Raw genomic sequence first — 12706 nt, 5'->3', positions numbered from 1 at the left:
TGTTTGACTGATAAGTGCAAGGAACAGTATGGACAATGAGGAGGATCCTCTCCTGTAAGTAGGTGAAGGTGAGTCAGATATGTATGTCCTATCCGTGCTCGTGCAAGCACTACTTCTTCTCTTCGTACTGTTTTGGTGCTAGAGCGCCAAAGCTGTGGATCCTGTTTCAACTGATAAAGTTTATTATTGCTTTGGGTGTGCCATAACTCTTTCCACATCGCAAGACATGTTGTTTGTATGATATGATTATAGTCATAGATTGGAATAGGAGCAAGGGTTAAATCATAAGTTGATGGATTTTTGGCAGTTTTGTCAGCGAGTTCATTCCCTTTTATCCCTGAATGGGCTGGGATCCAGCAAAAGGTCACTGATTGATGACGTTCCTCAATTTTTAATAATAGGCTTCTGATTTGGTTTAATATAGGATGAACCTTATAAGAAAAGTTTTGTATTGCTGTAATTGAGCTTAGAGAGTCAGTGTATACAATATATTTTAGAGATGGGTAGAGATTCAGGTTTTCTAAAGCTAACTTTATTGCATGAAGTTCTGCAGAGAAGCTGCTATACTCAGGAGGAAGGGAAGCAGAAATGATTGTAGAGGGAAATACTGCTGCTGCTCCAACAGCTGAGTGTGATTTGGAGCCATCAGTATACATTGGCAATAAACTAGCATATTTCTGAATATGGCTTGCATGGAGTTGTTTCACGTTGAGTGACGGTAGAAGATTCTTTCCCCATTTTTGAAGATAAGTATCACAAGTTAATTGTGGAGGAAGTGTCCAAGGTGGGAGAAAGCATTTCACTACGTCTAGCCTGTTGACATTAGGAATATTCCAACTCTGTGTTATTTCAATTAGGCGTAAGCCTGCTGGTCTTATTTTACTGGGTTTATTTCTATAAAGGTTTTGCAATGGTGGATTAAAGAGATATGGCCCAATAGGATGCTGACAGCAGTTCTGTATTCGGGCTGCATACTTAAGAAGTAGTGTTTTCCTGCGGAGACAAAGAGGGGGGCTCATGTGCTTCAATATATAAACTTTGGGTAGGGAATGTCCTGAATGCGGCAAGGGCAATCCGCAGTGCACTATGCTGTATAGGGTCCAACCAGCGTAGTGTACTCTTTCGGGCAGAATCGTAGATTGGAGCACCATAATCCAAACGGGATCTGATCAATGCTCTATATAGCAGAAGCAAAGATGTACGGTCTGCTCCCCAAGACATTGCAGATAAAGCTCTCAGTATGTTCAGTTTTTTAAGGCAGGAAGTATGCAGCGATTTAATGTGCTCAAAGAAATTTAATTTTCTGTCAAGGATTAACCCCAAGAATCTGATATTGTTGGTCACTGGAATGGTAAAATTTGACATCTGAAGTTCAGGATCTGTATGCATTTTTCGTTGATTACAAAAGTGGACTGCAACAGTTTTCTGCTGAGATAGACGATAGCCATTGAGTCCTGCCCACCTTTGCACCTTATTCAAGGATAACTGCAGTTGCCGTTCAATGGATCTCATATTCTGAGAATGGCAAGAAATGGAGAGATCATCTGCATAAAGATAGGTCTCAACTGTATTTGGAAGTTCTTTTGTTATAGAATCAATTTTAAGGGTGAAGAGGGTTTCACTCAATACAGAACCTTGTGGCACTCCTTTTTCCTGTAAAAATGTCATAGAAAGCGAGTTGTGGTATCGAACATGGAACGAATGATTCTGGAGAAAGTTTCTGATGAATATAGGAAGGTTGCCTCATAGACCAAGGGCATGGAGGTCGCTGAGAATGCCATGAAGCCAGGTAGTGTCAAATGCCTTCTCTATGTCTATGGAAACCAAAACGAGATGTTCATTTTTTACGAAGGCATTGCGAATTGCAGAACTCTGCCTTAATAATGAGATCTAAGGAGGACCTGTACGAAAGCCATGCTGATTATTACTCATTAGGTGTTGTGTTTCGATGGTCCAAACAAGTCGATTATGAATAATTTTTTCAAGTAATTTACCGAGGCAACTGGAGAGGGAAATTGGTCGGTAATTGTATGGCCTTGTAGGGTCTTTTCCAGGTTTCAAAAAGGCAAGAACTGTGGCATGATGCCAAGAGATGGGATAAATGTTTTCCATAAATATTCTGTTATAGTAGACCAGTAGTATTTGTAAATTTTTGTCACCAAGGTTTTGTAACATGATATAAGATATTCCATCTGGCCCAGCAGCACCGTTGTGTGTCATTTTCATGGCATGTAGAAGTTCGTGATATTGAAGAGGCTGGTTATACGGAAGGATAACTGAGGTTCGAAAGTTTATGGCTCGTTCTTCGGTCTTGGTTTTTATTTTCTGAAAATCCGCAGAATAATTTGAGACCGCTGAAACTTTAGCAAACATTTTGCCCAAAGCATTTGCTATGTCCTCAGGAGCAGAGAGTTCCTGCCCATTCCATGAAAGAATAGGTGAAGGGGTTGTAGGGTATTTTCCAGAAATCTGTCTGATTTTCTTCTATATTAACCTGGAGTTAGTGTTTCTGTTTATGGTAGATGCAAAATGAATCCAAGAATTCTTCTTGGCTTGCCTTTGATGAGACGTGCTTCGCTCTTAGCTTCTTGTAATTGATAAGATTAGTCGTGGTTGGTGATCTATGAAATAAATTCCATGCTTTATTTTTTAACTTCTTTGCTTTTGTGCAGTCTTCATTCCACCAATAGTTATAGTGCCGTCGGGACCGAGGATTCGACAATGGAATTGAACACTTAGCTGCAGATAGTAGGTGTGAAGTGATATAATCTATGGCTTCATCTATTGACTGTGTACGTATATATTGCTCATCCAGGGTGACAAAAGATTGAAATTTGACCCAGTTGGCTTGAGAGAACTTCCATTTCCTACAGGGATTGACTAATGGTGGTTGTGCAGTGAGCAGATCACAAATAATCGGAAAATGATCACTGCCCAAGGGGTCATCTAAAACAGACCATTCTATGATTGGATACAGAGTCGGGGAACATACTGATAGATCAATTGCAGAAGTTTGTCCAGTTGGTAATTGTATGTGAGTGGGTGCACCAGTATTAAGAACAGTAAGGTTTTGTTTGTCTAGAAAAGTTTCAATTAGTCGGCCATGTGTATCTACTTTTTTTGATCCCCATAAGGGATGGTGGCTATTGAAATCACCCAACAGACAGACCGGGGGTGGCAATTGCATTAGCAGGTTTTCAAGATCTTGGTAAGAGCAAGTATGACTTGGTGGGAGATAGACTGATGCTAGTGTTAATGCAATCTGGGTTATCAAACGTACGGCAACAACTTCAATATCAGTGCATTATTAGAAATGCAGGACAATTTGTGGCTGAGGAAGTGGTTTTCATCCTCTTGGGTTGCGACGTGTTATGCTCATTGTCTAACTCTGGGCGAGAGCTTGTCGGCTCGAGAGGTGGAAAGGCATGTTGATCCATGTTTGCTCCTTTTAGCCCTTGGCAGATTAGCTTTCCTGCCAAGACTTCCGGCCCCGCCACGGGGAGGCAGGAGCAGTACCCGGTGTGACCAAGCGTAGAGTATTAAGTGTTAGTAAAAGAAGTATGAAAAATAAAGAAAGGTAGCTTTACTTTCTTGCTCTGTACAAGTACAGTCGGTCCTCGTATAACACGTGTTTACATTACACGAATTCGATCATACACGATTTATAAATAGGGGAACGTTATCTTATAAAACACGAACTGAATTCGCTTATGCACGATTCGCCTTTGTGTTTAAAAGAAATGGCAGTCGAACGCGGAATCACCCCAACCAAACGCAACACGATGGGAATGAAGAAGATTCTGAAAATGTATTTATGTGTTTTATATCAGTGAAGGGGAACACATTTCACCATAATAACGTAAAAACCAACACAATTCCAGCTATCGATATAATCGCAAATTCAATTAGATGGAGTTTACTACCAGTTTATAACAGATTCCACTAGCAGAAACGCAACTGGAAATTGTTTTTATTGTTTTATGGTAGTAACCCCCAGAAATGTGCTTTAGTAAAATGTGGGATGTTAATAGTGTATCTCGGCCTTTACGGTGTTGTTTATTCAGTTGCTATATGCGCGTAGCTTTGTTTATGTGTATTAAGCGTGCCTCCTCGTTTTGTAATTGTGTTTTATTCCCTAAAAATGAGTAAAATACTTAAAAGGTGTGAAAAGGAAGCGTCCTGGCAAAGACACTGCAGATTCAGAGAGAGAAAAAGAAAAGCAATATCGATAAACAGAGGCGGACTGGATCAAAAATTCTTACCCGGGAAAATTTATAGTGGCCTCATACTACGGTTTATGGCCAAAATCACACTGCCCTCTGGCCCACCGGGGTTTCCTGGGTAAGACTTATGGCCAGTCCACCTCTGTCGATAGAGAAAAAAATATGAAATTGTGAAACGCTTTGAGCTAAATGAAAGACCATGTGATATTGCACGTGCTACAGACCTAATTGAGGCAACGCCGAGAATTACAAAGAATGCGGAGAAAATAAAAACAACTTTCATAGCGGGAACAACTCAAAGTGTAATTAAAATCCATTAGATTAAGACACAAGGAATTGGAAGAGATGGAATGGCTGTCATCTGTTTGGATAGAAAATCAAACAAAAAACAAGTTTGCTTACGATAGAAGCAAAAGCATTAGCAATATTTTATTACGTAATTGTCGTAATAAAATACGTAAGCATTTTATTACGACTTACGTATTATAATTCATACTTACGTATTATAAAATACGTAAGTATTTTATTACGACTATTTTATTTAATATAATAAATTTTTTAGTATTAAAAAATACTAAAAATACTTTATTATAATATAATAAATAATAAAAAAATATTTATTTTTTATTATATTATAATAAAAAATATATTATATTTTTTATTACGTATTTCAATTGTTATAAAAATACTTACGTATTTTATAACGATTAAAATTACCCAATTATTTATTGTGTTTGGTAATGTTTTGGTTCCAAATGTGTGTTCAATCTTGGGTGGTCGGCACCTAACCCCACTTTTCCCATAGGGCCTGTTGTTTATATTGCACGAGGGTTGCTAGGAACACAACTATCGTGCTATACGAGGACAGACTGTACTTTTTGTGACAGTAGCTGATATAAAAAATAAATTTCTTAAGGACAGGAACTTAATATAACTTTAAATCGCTTTTAGATAATCACTTTTTAAGCACAGAGAAAACGCTCGATCACATTCGCTTGGCACCCGGGGCCAGGGCAATTTGTGCCGTACAGGGTCAAGCCATTTTAATACTAGACTAGACTATGGAAACCCACAGTCTAGTCTAGATCTAATTAGTGAATGGTATGGGGGGGTAGCAGCATATCCAATCTTCACCCAGTGACATAGCAGAAATTTCCCTAAGTTGATTCAGCTTTCTTAGACAGGTTGTATGTATATGTTTAATATTCTACAAAATACTTAATTTTTTTTATCCAGAATTAGTCCAAGAAATCTAATGCTATGTTGAAAAGCAATTGGATGAGAGTCCAGCTGTAAGTCTGGATCAGGATGTAAATTTCATTTATGGCAAAAATGAATTGCTGTTTTTTTTTTTTTTTTTTTGCTTTGAGAAACAATAACCATTATTTTTTGCCCACTGAACAAGCTTGTTAATTGTGCCTTGAAGCTGTCTTTCAATTACATACATATTTTGAGAGTGGCATGAGATTTCGAGATTGTCAGCGTACAGGTATGTTTCGAATGTGTCAAGAAAGCATTTAGTAACTGGATTAATCCTCATGGAGAAGAGCACGACACTAAGTACAGAATCCAGGAGGGCTCCTCCTCCTTGCACAAATGTTTGGGAGAGAGGAAAGTGAAAACGTACCTGAAAGACTACTGCTTAAAAAGTTACAGATAAATTTTGGAAGATGACCTTGAAGATGGATTCACAGAGATCATGAAGAATCCCATATTGTCAGGTTGTGTCGAAAGCCTTTTTGATGTCCAAACATATCATCACTAAGTGTTCATTCTTGAGAAATGCATTTTGAATGGTTCCTTCAGCTTTGACCAGAAAGTCAAGGGTCAAGTGTTAATCTACTTCTTTGAAAGCCATACTTTGACTTAGGATGTTTTCCGTCTCTAGGAACAATGTCAACCTGGCATTAATTATTTTTTCTAATGTTTTTCCTAAATAGTTAGTTAAAGTAATAGGTCGATAATTTGTTGGATCAGAATGGTCCTTTCCTGGTTTTGGGAATGCTAATACACCAGAATGACACCAGATAGTAGGGTAGCAATTCTCATGAAAGATTCTATTACATTGTGTTTTAGAATAGCAGACTGGGATTCTTCACTCAAATGATATAACATGGCATAATAGATTCCATCAAGGCCAGCAACACTATTCTTTTATCATAAGAGTGTACTGCATAGCTCGATCATGGTAAAGGGTACATTATGTGGAAGCTGGCATGTAGTGCTAAAATTTAGATTACATTTTTCTGCTTGTACTTGATGTGACTGAAAAGTTGGCTCACATGCGATTACAGCTGTGTGTTTGAAACGTTTAACCTAAGGAATTGGCAATTTCGAGAGGATTAAGGATTTCTTTCCCTTTTAGATGTAATATTGGAGTGGTTATAGGAGGGTATTTCCCATTAATTCTTCTTACTTTAGTCCAAACTGTTTTGATGTCTGTGGTTTTGTTTGTATAGTGGAGGCATATTGGGACCATGTCTCTTTCTTTACTTATTCATTGTATATGACAAGCTTTAGCTCTTGTTTTCTTAAATTATCAGACTAGCAACAGTTGGGTGTTTGCAAAATAAATTCCAGTATCTATTCTTCTCGTTTTTGGTGTTGCTACAGGCTTCATTCCACCATATTTTCGGGTGGGAGTGAATGTTCATAGATGATTTGGGTATGGTGGTTTCTACAGCTGCCATTATTTGCTGAGTGATGTAACTTAGCACAGAGCCAATGGTCTGAATATCTAAATGTGCCTGTTTTTGATATTTCATCCAGTTAGCTTTTTCAAACTTCCAGACTGTTTTTATTTCAGTTTGAGGAGGAGAGTTAGTTGAAAGCACACATATTACTGGAAAGTGGTCACTGTTACAAAGGTTGCCAGTAACTGTCCAATCAATAAGTGGAAACAAGTTTGGTGAGCATATTGAAAAGTCAATTGCAGAAGTTGACCTTGAGGACAGATGTGACTGCCATTGTTTAACAATGTTAAGATGTGCCTTCCACGAAATTTTTCAATTAACTGATTAAGGAACTCCATAGGCAGATGATGCCATTTATCACCCAAGATACAAAAAGGTGGCACCAGCTGAGAAGTCAAATCAGCAAAAGTGAATGATTGGATGAAAGGTATAAAGAAACAACTGTTATTGCCATCCCTACTGTAGCTCGAGCAGACTGCTTCTAAAGTTGTTTGCAGAGGGATAGGTCTGAAGGGAGTTCTGGAGTTTACTAGTAATGTTACTCCTCCATGAGCTATATTAGAGTTGTTCCTATCTTTTCTAAGCATTATGTGGTGTTTTATGCTCATAGATATTTGAGGGATCAGATCTGTTTCCTGTAGACAAAGAACAGCAAGCTTGTATTCAATAATTAAGTCATAAACATTGCCTAAATTAGCTCGGAGTCTGTGACAATTCCACTGAACAATTCTATGCATTATTAAGGTTTATCACGTGTGTCTCTTGCTTATGGGATGCAGCTTGTTTTTTTCCCCTTTTGGGAATATTGGTCTGCTGATGTCCACATCTTCCTCTGCATGAATTTCAAGAAGTGGATCATCCTCATGTGATTTTTTGTCTATGCCCATGTTATTAGTACTGGATTTTTGATTCTCTCCTTCAGAGCTTGTTTGCTTTATTGGTTACTGTACGGTTTTTATTTGGTGGTATCATCAGTGGTGTATGTACTGAAAGTGTTTTATGCTGTTGGGCAAGGTGTTCTTTTTAGTGAGGAAAGGACCGATCTTGTCCAGTCAGATATTGATATGCTTGGAGGAACTGAACGGTCAACTGTACTGTAAGAGTTGTGTTGCTTTTGCACAACTGAAGCATAGGAGGGCAATTCAGTGGACACTAAAATCTGTTTGTGTTCAACTTTGTACTTTTGAATTTTCTTTTCTCTCTCTGCCATTGGGTGCACTCCTTTGAATATGCCAAATGATTTCCTTGACAATTTGAACAGCACTGCGTTTCAGTAGTGCAGTCTGTGTGAAATGTGCTCTTTTGAACCACAGGTGGTTACACCTCTGCAGACCTCTTGGGAGTACCCAAATTTTTGGCACTTAAAACATTGGACTGGGTTAGGAATGCAAGTTCAATTTTACATCTCAAATGTCCAGCTTTTATGGTTAATGGCAGAGTTGGTGTAGTGAATGTAAGAATGACTGTCCGGGTAGGAGTAAGTGCTCCATACTTCTTGAATTATATCTTCCTTGGATACATTAAGGAGATCCCAGTCTGCTATTGCCCCTTTAGAGAAGTTCAAAGAGGATGCAGGATAACCTCTGTGGGAATTCCATCAAATGTCGATATTTTTAAGTCTTTCTGAGTGTTTATGCTCACTGTAGGAAATCACTACCAGGAAGCCCCCCAGTTGAAGTCTTCGGACCATTTTTGGAGGGCCAGTCATATTTTCAAGACATTTCTGAATTAAAAATGGGGACAGCTTACTCAAAGGGTTGTCTTTCAAGGAGTGCAAAATTAGAAAAAAAGGAGCAGGGTTTCAGTTTCTTCTTTTTTCTGCCACTTTGCATTGGATGTATTTGTATCATCTCTGGTTGATGGATGGGGATCAAGAGATCCATAAGTGGCACATCTGTTGATATCTATCGTTGCATCTTTTAACTCTGGGAGAGCGAGTTTTTTCTTCCAGGTTACTGGCCACACCACGTGGAGGCAGGAGCCATGCCACCAGTGACCAAGTGGTTGTAGACATTAGTAGAGTTTATTAGTAATTACACACACACTAAAGAAAGGTAGATTTCATTTCTGGGTTCACACTTTAAGCACAGAACCACAACTTGAAATAAACAAAAAAGAAAAAGACACTAGAAAAGATATTAAACTTTATTGCTTGAAAGAGAACTTTATATATTGCAGAAAAAATTGCTTGTCACTATCGCTTGGCACTCGGAGCCAAGAAAAGGTGGGTAAGACATGCTGTATGAAGTAATTGTTGTTGTTATTTGGTTTTTAGGAGCATTAGCAACTAAGGCTGTATTGCTCCGGGAGTATCTGGTGGTCATCCTCTGTATTTGGTGGTGACGGGCTCGAACCCTGGTCTAATCAAGAAGCATGTGCTATGCACTGCTGCTGCTCTTTCCCACCTGGCTACAGAGGCGCAGTATGAAGTAATGAAATTCTTGGATACGGCTTCCACATGGCAAGAATGTACCCAGCTCTCTGACATAATGTGGTGACAATTCCGGGAATATCTGGTGGTCATTCCCTTGACCTTTCCGCATCCTCTGTATTTGGTGGTGACGGACTCGAACCCTGGTCTAATCAAGAAGCATGTGCTATGCACTGCTGCTGCTCCTTCCCACTTGGCTACGGAGGCGCAGTATGAAGTAATGAAATTCTTGGATATGGCTTCCACGTGGCAAGAACGTACCCAGCTCTCTGACATAATGTGGCCTCGACAAGCTACCCTTGCCTGAGAGCGACTAACACAGCCATGTTGTGAAAAAGTCCCATTAATGATGGGAGGACTCGAACTCAGGTATTTTACACCCAGGGTAGAGAGGATGGTGATTCTACCAACTGTGCTACCCACAAGGGCTAGGTGTGAGCAACAAGCTGAATACTGTTTAATTCAACTATCTTGCTGAAAAGAGTGAGAGATCTTGCAACAAAGAAATGAAGTTCGAAAATGGTGCAGCAAAAAATAAGTAATTATTTTCATTAAAAGCCTATACACGTGTTATTGTGGCCGGAAGTTCCATTCCATTTGTTTTGTTATCAATGAATAAAAATACAGAAGTACAACTTAATGTTTTTATTTCTAAACTTTATCAGTATCAAAATTAAACTTTTAATTTTGATACTGTTGTGCATAAAAGACTTCTTTACAAATTGCAGCAGTGTGGTATTAGGGGCAAGTTGCTGCTATGGATAAAGGGATGGCTGAGTAGGAGAAAACAGAGTGGAAATCAATGGACACTGCTCTTCATGGACTAATGTTATTAGTGGAGCCTACCAGGGTCCAGTGTTGCAAATGATGCAAAGTTGGCAGGTTGGTTAATGACAGTAATCAGGGTAAGGTGCAACAATATCTAAAAAAGTAGGCAGTTGAAGTTTAACACTTATAAATACAAGGTACTACCTTATGGATAGCAGTAATCCCAGATTAACACACCAACTGTGTGGTATCACACTCAGGGTAGTGGAAAATGAAAAAAACACTGGGGGGGGGGGGTTATTGTCAAGGATATACAATAACTTTAATAGCAGGGATGAAGTGATTATCCCATTATATAAGGTAATAGTTAGGCCACATCTTGAGTACTGTACATGAGTCTGGAGGCCTCATTTTAGAAAGGATGTATATCTGCTGGAATGGGTGCAGGAGAAGAGCAATGAGATTGGTGAATAGAACAAAAGGATGGACTTACCAAGACAGGCTTCAGTTCTGTAAACTGCAGCATCCGGAGACTAGGCACCTGCAAGGTGATCTGATTGAGGTGTTTAGGGCTTTGAATGGATTGAGCAGGTTTAATAATGATGGCATTCTTCCTCTTGCTCAGACTACACACAAGGGAACATAAATTCAAATTGAGGAAGGATGATTGCAGAACAGATGTGCAGAAGTGGGTAGTTGACTGTTGGAAAAACTTCCATCTGTTTTGCAGAAGTGAGCAGTGTGAATATATTCAAGAAAGAATTAGACAAATCATTGGAGGGGGATGGACAGGCAATGTGGAAAGTTTATTTTATTTTTTTTTTTTTTGGCTCATTCTTTATAAGCTTGATTTCTTGCACATATGCCACTAATAATAATTAAGGAAAAAAATAATAATATACAAAATCTGAACTTTTTAACATTTTAACCAGATCTGTTGTTGAATAGAAGATTCAAGCACCTTCATCAACATTTTCCTTACTATATTCAGACCTTGTGTACTGATGAAAACACCCATTTGTGAAATTATTCCACTCTCATAACCTTCATTTAACATATCAAGTATCTCAACTGCAGATTTGTTTAGCCACAATAGTTGATATTAATTCTTTACTCAAAATTATGTGTAAGTATTCTTATGCTGACACAAATAAGGCAACAAATATTTATTCATCTCTGTTGGCTACTACAAGGTTAACCTTGAAATTTCCACTTGCTGCAGTAGTACTTTCAAGGTTAACCTTGTGGTAGCCAACAAAGATGAATAAATATTTGTTGCTATGGGCATGCTCCCAACATGCGCATAGCCTGATTGTTTCTGTTTCCACAAGTTTAACACATGAAATTCAGTATCATAATTTTGTAGCTATATTGTGTTTAATAGAAAACAAGTCTTGTAACCTTGTATTTAGTAGTAACTATATTATTTGTAGCAACATGATCATCAAAACAAGTATTTTCACACAAGTGAAATCCTCTATCAACAGAAACACATATATGAAATTTGAGATTAACAAAAAAATAGTTGAATTAAATATTTAAAATACCATTTATGATCCAAAAATATTAATCTTTATAAAATCATTACAGTTTTACTCATTTGAAATAAAAGGCAAAAGGAAAAAAAAAAAAAAAAAAAGAAACTTTTGCCTTTTATTTCAAATGAGTAAAACTGTAATGTACACTCATAACTATACAAAATTGGCATTATTCACAAAACAATTAAAACTCTTACTTGTGAAACTTCATCTCTGCTATTCCACTTAACAGAATCTAAAAGCTTGGGTAATGAATCAGGCACTGTAATACAGTGCCTTCGTAATTTCCAAAGTAATTCCTTTTCTTGTTCAGAAATTTCAGAAAGTGGATCTCTCTGAATAATTTCTTGAACTTGGTCAAGGTCTGCTTGGGTAACCATTTCTGCATTCTGGAATTGCAATCAAGCATAATCATAAGCAATTTTAGTATTCCTAGATATTAAATACAGCAGAACCTCAAAAATCTGGCATATTTTGAATATTTTTCTGAGCATAGTTCAACTGTTGGACTAAAAAAAAAATACAGGTGTTGGATTTATGCATTATGTTCCATTTTTAATTTCCAAATACCAATTTGGAAATTAAAAATGGAACATAATGCATTTTAAGTATTTCCTATACTGTATCTCATTGTTACCATGTACAGTCAGTCCTCGTATAACACGTGTTTGCATTACATGAATTCGATCATACACGATTTATAAATAGGGGAACGATATCTTATATAACACGAACCGAATTCGCTTATGCACGATTCGCCTTTGTGTTTACAAGAAATGGCAGTCGAACGCAGAATCACCCCAACTGAACGCATTACATTACACGAATTCGATCATACACGATTTATAAATAGGGGAACGATATCTTATATAACACGAACCGAATTCGCATATGCACGATTCGCCTTTGTGTTTACAAGAAATGGCAGTCGAACGCAGAATCACCCCAACTGAACGCAACACGATAGGAATGAAGAGGAGATTCTGAAAATGTATTTATGTGTTTTATATCAGTGAAGGGGAAACACATTTCACCATAATAACGTAAAATTCC

General features: G+C 37.9%; 1 protein-coding gene across 3 annotated transcripts in view; it reads right to left on the bottom strand.

The window, feature by feature from the left end:
• LOC150089705 (phosphatidylinositol 4,5-bisphosphate 3-kinase catalytic subunit alpha isoform-like) overlaps positions 1 to 12706 on the bottom strand; it is a 291320-nt gene that overhangs the window by 119944 nt on the left and 158670 nt on the right. For all 3 annotated transcript variants that reach the window (XM_090389607.1, XM_090389609.1, XM_090389608.1), the window contains one exon: positions 11851 to 12042. In XM_090389607.1, the coding sequence (XP_090245733.1) occupies positions 11851 to 12042 (192 nt within the window). The remainder of the gene's footprint in view (positions 1 to 11850; positions 12043 to 12706) is intronic.

The sequence above is a fragment of the Mastigoproctus giganteus genome, chromosome 2 (genome assembly GCF_048544385.1).
Source record: "Mastigoproctus giganteus isolate SK-2022 chromosome 2, ASM4854438v1, whole genome shotgun sequence".
In the NCBI taxonomy this organism is placed as follows: Eukaryota; Metazoa; Arthropoda; class Arachnida; order Uropygi; family Thelyphonidae; genus Mastigoproctus; species Mastigoproctus giganteus.
This window is presented reverse-complemented; position numbering and strand designations above follow the sequence as displayed.